This window comes from Gastrolobium bilobum, unplaced genomic scaffold (assembly GCF_033153095.1).
Source record: "Gastrolobium bilobum isolate Gb01-03AN ecotype WA unplaced genomic scaffold, APGP_CSIRO_Gbil_v1 utg290779, whole genome shotgun sequence".
Taxonomy (NCBI): domain Eukaryota; kingdom Viridiplantae; phylum Streptophyta; class Magnoliopsida; order Fabales; family Fabaceae; genus Gastrolobium; species Gastrolobium bilobum.
Window position 1 is genome coordinate 4,184 of NW_026897763.1, and position 11,481 is coordinate 15,664.

Sequence of the window (11,481 nt, forward strand, 5' to 3'; positions counted from 1 at the left end):
GAGACCCCTAAGAAGACAAGGAATAGTGAAATAAAATGTTTCAAGTGTTTGGGAAGAGGTCACATAGCTTCAGAATGTCCAACTAAGAAGACTATGTTACTTAAAGAGGATGGAGAGATTACTAGTGAGTCTTCTTCAGATTCTGCCTCACATGATGATGAAGATGAGTATGACGAGGAAATTATACCGGAAGGAGATTTGTTTATGGTAAGAAGGATGTTGGGTAGCCAAGTAAAAGACATGGATGATAGTCAAAGAGAGAACATTTTTCATACTAGATGCCTTATCCAAGGAAAGGTATGTTCTTTAATTATTGATGGAGGGAGTTGTACCAATGTTGCAAGTGCTAGAATGGTGTCTAAATTGGGCATGGAAACCAAACCTCACCCGCTGCCATATAAGCTTCAATGGCTTAGTGAGGATGGTGAAGTGACCGTAAGCAAACAAGTGGAGGTGAACTTCTCCATAGGAAAGTATGATGATACAGTTTTATGTGATGTGGTACCAATGGAGGCTTGTCATTTGCTTCTTGGGAGACCTTGGCAATATGATAAGAAAGTTATGCATGATGGTTACACCAACAAATTCTCTTTTGTGCATGAAGAACGCAAGACTATTCTTGCACCTTTGACTCCAAGAGAAGTTAGTGAGGATCATTTGAAAATGAGAGATAAAAGAAAGCAAGAGAGAAAAGAAAGTGGAGAGAAAAAGGGGAAAGAGAGTGGAAGAGAGCAAGAAAAAGAGAGAAAAACACAAAATTTGTTTATAAAAGAAAAAGAGGTGAAAAAGGCTATACAATTGAAAAAGCCAATGCTCTTACTTTTGAGTAAAGAGTGTAATAATATCAAAGATGCCAGTCCTACTAATTCTCTTCCAAATGAGGTTTCTTCTTTGTTGCAGGAATTTGAAGATGTCTTTCCCAAAGAGGTGCCTCATGGACTGCCTCCTCTAAGAGGCATTGAACATCAAATTGATCTCGTGCCGGGAGCTGCATTGCCTAATAGGCCAGCCTATAGGAGTAACCCCCAAGAGACCAAGGAGATTCAGAGACAAGTTGAAGACTTGATGAAAAGAGGATGGGTGCAAGAAAGCTTAAGTCCATGTGCAGTCCCAGTCCTTTTAGTGCCTAAGAAAGATGGAACCTGGAGAATGTGCACTGACTGTAGAGCCATCAATAACATCACGGTAAAGTATAGACATCCTATTCCTAGATTGGATGATTTATTGGATGAATTGCATGGTGCTTGTTTCTTCTCTAAAATTGATTTAAAAAGTGGATACCATCAAATTAGGATTAGAGAAGGGGATGAATGGAAAACAGCTTTTAAAACTAAATATGGGCTGTATGAATGGTTGGTTATGCCCTTTGGTTTAACCAATGCTCCTAGTACCTTCATGAGACTAATGAATCATGTGTTAAGGGAGTTTCTAGGAAAGTTTGTTGTGGTTTATTTTGATGATATTCTGATTTATAGCAAATCCTATGATGATCATCTTGTGCACTTGAGGTATGTTGTGGAAGCACTAAGGCATGAGAAATTGTATGCTAACATGGAAAAATGTGTGTTTTGTATAGACCATGTTGTTTTTCTTGGTTTTGTTGTTAGCTCACAAGGAGTGCAAGTTGATCAAGAGAAGGTGAAATCTATTCAAGAGTGGCCAACTCCTAAGAATGTAAGTGAGGTGAGAAGCTTTCATGGCTTAGCTAGTTTCTATAGGAGATTTGTTAAAGATTTCAGTACCATAGCTGCACCCTTGAATGAAGTGATTAAAAGGCATGTTGGTTTTAAATGGGGTGAAAAACAAGGGAAAGCCTTTGCTGCCCTCAAAGATAAATTAACTCATGCACCTATTCTTGTATTGCCTAATTTTTCTAAATCTTTTGAGATTGAATGTGATGCATCTAATGTGGGGATAGGGGCTGTTTTGATGCAAGAGGGGCATCCCATTGCCTATTTTAGTGAAAAACTGAATGGGGCTACTCTTAATTATTCCACATATGATAAGGAGTTGTATGCATTGGTAAGGGCTTTGCAAACATGGCAACACTATCTCTTGCCCAAAGAGTTTGTCATCAACAGTGACCATGAGTCCTTAAAGTACTTAAAAGGACAAGGCAAGCTTAACAAAAGGCATGCCAAATGGGTAGAGTTCTTGGAGCAGTTTCCCTATGTGATCAAGCACAAGAAAGGTAAGTCTAATGTAGTTGCAGATGCACTTTCAAGAAGGTATGCTTTGTTCTCTACTCTTGAAACTAAGTTTATTGGTTTTGATCATATTAAGGCATTGTATGAGCATGATCCAGACTTTGCACAAATCTATGAAACTTGTGTGGATGCTGCTCAAAATGGATTCTTTAGGCATAATGATTACTTATTTAAAGAAAAGAGATTGTGTGTTCCTAAAGGTTCTATTAGGGAATTACTTGTGAAAGAGGCACATGCGGGGGGATTAATGGGACATTTTGGAATCCAAAAGACTCTAGACATGCTGCATGAACATTTTTATTGGCCACACATGAAGCGTGATGTACATAAATTGTGTGAAAGATGCATTGTATGTAAGCAATCTAAGTCTAAATTATTGCCTCATGGGTTGTATACTCCTTTACCTATTCCAGATTGCCCTTGGATTGACATTTCTATGGATTTTGTGTTAGGACTATCTCGGTCTAAAAATGGTAAAGATTCTATTTTTGTTGTGGTGGACAGGTTTTCTAAGATGGCATATTTTATTCCGTGCAAAAAAGTTGATGATGCAATCCATATTGCTGATTTGTTCTTCAAGGAAGTGGTAAGACTCCATGGACTTCCAAGAAGCATTGTCTCTGATCGTGATACTAAATTCTTAAGCCATTTTTGGAGGACATTATGGAGTAAGTTGGGGACTAAACTTCTCTTTTCTACTACTTGTCATCCACAAACTGATGGCCAAACTGAGGTAGTGAATAGAACTCTTTCTTCTCTTTTGAGGGCTGTAGTTAAAAAGAACATCAAGTCATGGGAACAATGTTTGCCCCACGTTGAGTTTGCATATAACCGGGCAGTTCATAGTGCTACTCATTATTCTCCTTTTGAAATTGTTTATGGCTTTAACCCTCTCACTCCTCTTGATTTGCTACCTTTGCCTAACAACTCTATTTTCCAACATAAAGATGGTAAGAGTAAGGCTGAATATGTGCGAAAACTACATGAAAGGGTAAAAGCAAACATTGAGAAAAAGGTAGAGAGCTATGCTAAGCAGGCAAATAAAGGAAGGAAGAAGGTACTTTTTGAACCAGGTGATTGGGTTTGGGTTCATTTGCGAAAAGAGAGGTTCCCTTCCCAAAGGAAATCTAAGCTTCAACCAAGAGGAGATGGCCCTTTCCAAGTGCTGTCCAAAATTAATGATAATGCCTACAAAATAGACCTTCCTGGTGAGTATGGTGTAAGTGCTACTTTTAATGTGGCTGATTTGTCCCTTTTTGATGCAGGAGACGAGGATTACAATTTGAGGACAAATTCTTCTAAAGAAGGAGGGAATGATGAGGACATAGGAGGTGGCATGACCAAGACAATAAACTTGGAGGACATACAAGGTCTTGGAGGCCCAATGACAAGAGCAAAAGCTAAAAAGGCTAAAGAGGCTCTAAATCTCTTGGTGACCACTTTACTTGAGACAAGCCCAAGTCTAAAGGAAGAAGAGCCCAAAATGATACACTTAATTAAAATTGAAGACCTTGAAGAATAAGCCTCAATGGATATGCATGAAGGCTTTATTTTACTTGGCCCAAATTCTTCACTTAATTTTTTATTTTCTTATATTTAGTTAAACTTTTTGTAATAAGGCTTATTGGGCTGGATTATTGGGTTGTCTATCTTCTTTTATGTGTAAGTACTTTTAGGTTAAACTCAATATGGTTGTTGCCCACTATATAAGGGAACACCATGGCTTTTGAAGACGGATTTGGAATATCAAGTTAACCTATTTTGGTGAGACTAGTTCTCTTGGGTTCTTTTGAGAATCTCTGAACTTATCAAGGGCATCAATCCTTGTGGCGTTCTTGGGCTTATCAATTCTTTCGAATTGTGGCGCCTACCTATAATCCTTAAACTCCAATTTCGTTCTATATTATCTTGGATTCATATCTCTCGAATTCCTTATCCTTTTCCGGTGATTCTTGTGCCAAAATCGTGATTCAAGAAGCCATCTTTCACCTCGTTTTGGAATCACCCAAATCCGAGGTCTGTAGCGTGAGATACGCTCTGTTCTTAACAGGTCGTGTTGGTGGATGAATTTGGGGTTAGAATTTCCATTCCTAGTAGATCCATTCCTCCATTCCTATTGGGGATCATATCAGTAAGAGTATCCAAAGCTTTAATTAACCCCACATTAGTTGTATAGGCAACTAATGTGGGACTTGTAATATTGCCACCCCTTTAAGGGCCAATGTCAATGGCAACTTTCAGTCTATCAACATTAACCCGATTGTAGCCCTTTCTCTTTTGGCGGCTTCACTCACCTATCAGTATTCAGTACAACACCCTTTTGGGAGGTATAGTATCTTAATCCAGCATATAGGTAACCCTTTCTGTGGCATCAACTCTCAATGAAAGCACCAATTGTTACGGACCTTAAGATCACCAGCCCAAAAGCTATCTCAAAGAATAGAAGTGCCCAAAGCTTTATTAACCCTAAGTTGTATAGGCAATCAATATAGGACTTGTAACCGATGTGCTTCATGCTCTTAAGCTTGATAAGTGTTTTGAGTTTTCCACTTATGGCCTTTACTATATTGGTCAATTTTGCGGGTAACAAAGCTGGGTGAAGAATGGTGGGTTGTTTCACGGAGGTTATTTTTTTAAAATCACCCCATATTTTTATATTTTCAGTAATATTTGACAATTAACCAAGCATAAAATTAATAAATTTGAGGCAGCATTCCTGATAATATTTTAGCTTACAAAACAATTTTCTGCTCATTTTTGAAAAATTTATTTTTCTAGTATATTTCCTAGAATCATAATTTCCAAGAATAAAAAAATTTCTCTTATAACAAATGTCCCAAAAAGTTTAAATTGTTTGGTGAATATTTTATTATATTTTTTAATATGTTTTTCACTTGGGTTTAAAGGATAAAATATATATAAGTCCATCTATTTTTGTAACACTGTTGTTTGTGTGGCTAAGAGAAAAATCAAGCCATTACTTTCTTCCTATAATATATTTCATTTAACACCATTAATAGTTTATCTTAATAGTTCTGTTAACCAAGAAAGCACAGACACTTGTAAAAAACAGGGAGAGTCGTGTCTGACACGCTCCGACACGGTCTGACACACGGTCAACTTTTTCCGACACGTTGACCATTCCGACACACGAATTTGACCGTGTCCGACACGGTCAAATGACATTTTCGTAAATTTTTTTAATTTTTTTTATAATTTTTTTAAAAAAAAATTAAAATATATTAATAAAGCTTCCACCTGATTATATCAATTTTATTTTTTTGTCTTTTTTCCCTTAAGTAGATAAGAGATCATTGTCTTCAATTCCTATCATGCTCTTGTTGTATCTCTTTGTCTCTGATCTCTCTCTAATATGATTTGATCTCTCTATTTGATATATCTCTCTCTCATCCCAGTTCTTATTTTTTTTATTAAAGCTTTCATCTTTATAACGTGTTGATGGATGGGTATTATTAATTTAGTTTCATTTTTTGTTAAATTATTAAATATTAAATGAAATATACACTATATAAATTAAAAATATTATTTAATATTAAAACGTGTCCCAACGTGTAGAAATCCATAATTTTTTAGGATTGACGTGTCGGAGTGTCGTGTCGTATCGTGTCACGTGTCGTATCGGAGCTACATAGCTGTTAACAGCCTTACAGGGAACAATTCGAGTGGAGTTAATCACATTCAATTGAAAAAAATAAAAATAGAAGTTAAAATAAACAAATGCAGTTTTTACTAGGATTCAATTGAATAAGTTACACTGTTGTAAAAAAGATTTATTCTTTCTCATAATATAAGAGATAGATTTATTTTTTATGTATATATAAAAGTTTATGAGATTTATATTTTCACTTTCTTTCTTTTCTCTTTACATGACTGTATATATTTTATATGTGTGTAGAAAATAAATTTATCGTTATATTAATATTAAACTATTCAGGCCACTACAAATAAAATAATGGCTTTCGGAGGTAACTTTACGAAGACAAGAATCTCGCGTTTCGATTATATACAATAGAGGTACTTAACTACTTATTATCACGAGTCTCATTGAAAATCACGGGTTCAGACTTCAGAGAAACTGATTTGGAAGCACAATGATGCTTTTAGGTGGCAAGTTCCAAGAAGAAACTCAGGGAGCTGTTCGCGCGTACTGTTTTTTTTTAGGTTTCAAGGAATTGAATACAATACCCTACACTACATACACTCCTAACACACACACCCCACACCACTGGGCTAACCCTAGTGGTGTTTCGCGCGTACTGTTTCCGTTAACAACATATATATGTGTTTTTTTTGGAGATTAGATATATATGTTGGCATTAACACATGAAAATCTAATAACAAATAGTTCAAAATTACGAAAATAGAATTGTAATTATAGAACCAAACTCTTTCACCAAAATTTGCGGGATCAGCTAATGGATATTGTAGATGGGGCACATGAAGAGAGTGTGGAGATCTCTTTGCTTGTTTGCTCTAGCTTTGTTTTGTTTTGCTCTTTTACTTCTTTCATTCTCTTCTGCAATGATATTTCTTCTTTTGTAATAAAGTGATATGCTGTGGTTGCGTAAATGGTACTGAACACAGTTAAAATCCTAAGCAAATAAGCAGAAAAATAAAATAAAATACTATAAAGATAATATGTCTGTAAACCAATTCAAAATTGCATCCGTAAAATATGTGTGTGCTGATTGGATGGTAAACTATATTTTAGAGTTTAAGAAGGATTCTAATTGTGTTATTTGTACTGATCCTTTTTTCTGGGATTCAGTTACTGTATTTAGCTGATATGTCTTCTGTTGGTAGGAAAAGAACTTTAGTAGTTCATTAGTTTTCTATTTTTTCTTTTGTTTGGGCTTCGGCCTTTTTATGTACAAAAAAAAAAAATTGCATCCACAACACAAAATCCATACATCTAATAAGAATGTTATTGATAAATAAAATAAAAATATAATATAAAATTATTGGAAAAGACTATATTTACAAATTTTTTGTTTACAAAATTTTATAAACTACATTAAATATGACCGGTCATACTTCAATCAAGAGTGTATGAACGATCATACTTAATATAATTTGTAAACAAAATTTGTAAATAGTTCTTTCTGCAAAATTATTAATATAACCTTAATTTAATAACTTAAACTCCTGAGTTAAAATATTTGTTTTACATAATATCAGCTTTTACGGCAAAGTTATTCTTTATTTTATTAATAAAATTATAATACAATATAAAATTACTAATATAATATTTAACTCGCTGCCACAAATTACCATCCCTAAGAAAATGACCCTAATATGACTAAAAACATTCAGGTTCAGGTTACCGACGATATTACAAGTACCACTCTAATGGATAAGATTGAAGATAAGATGTATTCTTTGATTGATTTAATTTATACTTTGTGGTGATTTAGCAAACTCTTATTTTTACACTTTTTAAATAAGTTCACTTAAAAAGAGTTTTTTTTTTTTTTTTAATTCTAATACCATGTTAAAAAATGTTAGGTGCCGCATGGTGCATGAAGTTAGGCTTGGAATTAAATTTCGCAATTGAAAATGGACATTCTAATTCCACTTATCTTGTTTGGTATGTAATTTTGAATTGAAATTCTAATCCTATGTTTAATTTCATGGAAATAAAAAATGACTATTTCATAATATTTTCAATTTTCAACCTAGCCTTAAGAATTATAATTCTAAACACAAAGCATCACCATCTACCATAGTAGAAGAAGCCTAAGGAGCACCAACTCAACCAGTTCAGGTAAAAAAACTGAACACTATGTGTTTGGTTTGCTGAATTATCTTTGTTATAACAGTCCCAAACTAGAAGGGGTTGCAAAAGATAGTCACAATTGCATGATATCCTTCATTGATTTTCTTTTAAATAAATAAAAAAGCAGCATGTAAGATTTGGGGCACCGGGGATAATGGTAGTGTAACCTTTTCGTTGACATAGACAAAGGATTACAATATCAAGAAAATTATGTTGCCGGTGGTTGGTAAAAGAAATTCACTGGCTTACAGTCACATTAATCTTATTACACGAGTTTATTTTGTATGCACTGACAGAGTAAAAAAGCTTTACACTATCATCTAATTATGTATGGTGAAATCATTTAATGAGTTTAATAACACAGGAGTTGTCTAGCTTATTAAATGACGAGGTAATACATCATTAGATATAGGTATAATTTTTTTTTTATACCAACTGTGCATCAAATTTAAACTCTGAACAAAATTTGATTTACAATCTTCAAGGTATCCTAAACATGGAAAGAACTCCAAAATATAAAAAAAAAAATCTTAAAGAACAAAGGAGCTTGTTCTTTTAAACAAGAGAGTCCTTGCTTGATTTCTTAGGCTCATGACTCTCCTTTTCTTGATTATCCATGTTTTTCCCAGCCAAAAGTGGTGAGTTATCTTTATCTTTAACCTGTAAAGGGTAAAGGATAAATAATCAAATTCTTATAAACATTTTAACATAAACAGTATGGCAAGCAAGATAAATGAAAATTTAAGAGACAAATGGAGAAAAATGATGATAAAGTACCTGAGATGCCAACGGGGGATCAACTGACTGTTTCTTTTTGTTCTCCTGAGTGCAGAAATAAGAATAGAAGCCCATTCCACAAATGGCAACCAGTATTCCAATAATGTTCCTCTCGGTGAAAGGGTCATGGAGTAATGAGTAGCCAAATGCTAGAACAAGGCAAGTCTTGAGGTGGCCTAGCACTTGATAAGTTACAGGAGATGTTTTTCCTATGACTAGAAAGGTGCTAAAGTTCACAGAAACAGCTATCAAACAGGACATGATGATGAATGTCTGAAAAAAAAGACATTAATTTGAGAATATCAGTCATATTCTATAGTGTAATTTTAGCAATTATACATGCATCTAATAAGAGGGCGAGTCTAGAGCAGTGACAAAACTGTTACTTTGTGACTGAAAGATCATAAGTTCGAATTCGGAAAACAGTTTCCTTGCAATTATGCAAGGGTAAGGTTGCGTATAAGGATTGTCCTCACTCCACTCTCGCTAATCAGGGTTAAATGGGGAGTAGTTTTTGTATATGCGTCTAATGTTAGACATAGTGAAGATTGATATTTGGTGTTACTTACCAAAACTATAGGAGAATATTTGTAGGCAAAGACATTTTGCTTGGTGAGCATCTGATCCACGAGAGGGCCTGAAACAAAAAGAATTGCTGCTTGGAATGGAGCAGACTGGTAAAGCAGCTGTGTGGAAGAAACATTAAGCTTCTTCTGTATTGTGTTGGTCAGCTGAATTGAGCACAAAGTTAAGAATCAACAACCTTCACAGCTTTAAGCTAAGTGAGTCTAAGCCATCATAATTAGTTAATAACAAAAACTACATGTTGACAACCGGAAAAGAGTGAGCAGTAAAGGATACAATTTGGCCAACACATGTGGTTATGATAGCTAGAATGGACAACATGGTTCCAACAAAATTGAGCTGAAGGTCTGTGATAGAGGCAATGCCAACTCCAACAAGTAAGAGGAAAAGAGAGAACTTTATTTTCTGGCTGCATTTGGTAGCAAAAGAATTTACAATTAGTTAACATGACCATTGTTCTGTTTAATTTCAGTATTATTAGTATTGAGTCTTTTCATTGTTACCTGAACTGCTTCTTGAGGAAAATAGTTTCTAGCATTACTGTGAATGGTATGATTGCAAGTTTTGTCATCTGCGAAATAAGCATTAAAATTAATACATCTACATATATCATTGCATTTGGTTTAAATGCTACTAAGGGTCAATTTTTGATACATTATAGTAGTGAAATATTGATTCAAACCTGGTAGAATCCAATGGAATTGAAGCCAAGGCTCAAGTTGAGAAATCCAATGGAGACACCATTTAGAATGCCAAAAAGCATGACTGTTTTCATGTCAACAGGCTTGGCCTCAAACAGATTGAGGCGTTGAGCAGCATGAAGGGTGCAAAATGTAACCATCAAATGCCAACTTGTTAGCGTTGTGGCTGGTCCAAATGAAGAAAAAATAAAATAAAATAAATGTATTGACATTTTATCATAAAGAGTGTATAATTTTTTAAGAAGTGACCAAAATGATAATCACCGAATGGGAAGCCAAGCTTGCTCATCAAGGCTTTGTTGCATATGACAATGGAGACAGAAGAAGCCACTGAGAGAAATAGTGCACCAATAACACCCAATTGGAAGCTTGACATCTCTCCCATCTTTGCTGCCAATATATTTTTCAATACAAAGACCCTTCTTAATGCAGGACTTAAAGTATTTACATAGTCAGTCTTCAAAAAAAAAAGTATATACATAATCATACATATATGAACACTCTTAGGAGTACTATTTTGGAGGATCTAGAAAAGGAAAGGGATAAAAATTGAAACTACACTATCAAGTACATCATGATAGAAATCATAGTTGATGTCATGTAAACTCCTAACTCATGCTTGTAGGAAATGCATTTATATGATAATCTAATTAATCCAAGGTTAGGTACGGTAAGTACCAAAAGAAACTAATTAAAACCTACCTTATTTAATCTTTATTATGAGGAATAAATGCTATATTTCAGATAAAGAAACAAGAAGGACCTTGGAGTAGGTGCTAAGAGCCCTGAAAATGAATAGGTGATCACACAGTATAAACAAACCAAGTTGAACATAGGGCCATGCTCCATTAAAGGAATGACTTGTTATCATCACATCACATACCTTAATTTGAACAATGGAGAATTTGGCTTTGCAAGTGTAAGGGCTCCTACAACTTCAAAAGATCAAACCTTAAGTTCTCAGAATACAGAACTCCAAATCTCAGCTTGAGACAAGAGAGAATGCAGCTTTTGCTACCTTTTTATTTTTGATGAGAAGATGTTCATTGAGTTTGTGTGTGGTTTGGTTGAGTTTTGGTCTGGCATGGCTGGTGGCTCAACTTAACCACAGTTAACGGCCATTTGAAGCAAAATAAGAGAAAGCATTACAATCACATACCCTTCAACATAACACATAGTGACATAGACATTCAACATCTTGGTGTTGTTTTTGAATAACCAAAGCAAAAAAGCACAATAGACAGCTGAGATGTTAAAATCAAGAGGGTGTTTTAGTCCAATTGGATGCAACATATTTTATTCAGAATTTTATCACCAAACACTTTTGTCCCACGTAGCTTTCATAAATTGTATATAGTAAACGAGTCTTGACTCATAAGTTAGGAAGGTGAGTGAAACTAACATTTATGTGTCT

The 11,481-nt window shown here is 34.7% G+C and overlaps 1 protein-coding gene across 1 annotated transcript; it reads right to left on the reverse strand.

Annotated features, from left to right (window-relative positions):
* Positions 1-8,486: 8,486 nt before the first annotated feature.
* Positions 8,487-10,452, reverse strand: LOC133309994 (UDP-xylose transporter 1-like). Its single transcript, XM_061510873.1, has 7 exons — positions 10,332-10,452; positions 10,049-10,233; positions 9,870-9,937; positions 9,643-9,775; positions 9,351-9,512; positions 8,782-9,054; positions 8,487-8,664 (listed from the first exon to the last, which is right to left on the reverse strand). Exons 1-7 carry the CDS (start codon positions 10,450-10,452, stop codon positions 8,560-8,562), a joined length of 1,047 nt encoding a protein of 348 aa, XP_061366857.1. The 3' UTR covers positions 8,487-8,559.
* Positions 10,453-11,481: the final 1,029 nt, after the last annotated feature.

Excerpts from the sequence above, each read along its gene's own strand:
- LOC133309994 (XM_061510873.1), bottom strand. The coding sequence starts at position 10,452 with ATGGGAGAGATGTCAAGCTTCCAATTGGGTGTTATTGGTGCACTATTT. Across the intron at positions 9,776-9,869 it reads TTCCTCAAGAAGCAGTTCAG|CCAGAAAATAAAGTTCTCTC; the intron begins GTAACAATGAAA and ends TACCAAATGCAG. Across the intron at positions 8,665-8,781 it reads ATCCCCCGTTGGCATCTCAG|GTTAAAGATAAAGATAACTC; the intron begins GTACTTTATCAT and ends TACCCTTTACAG.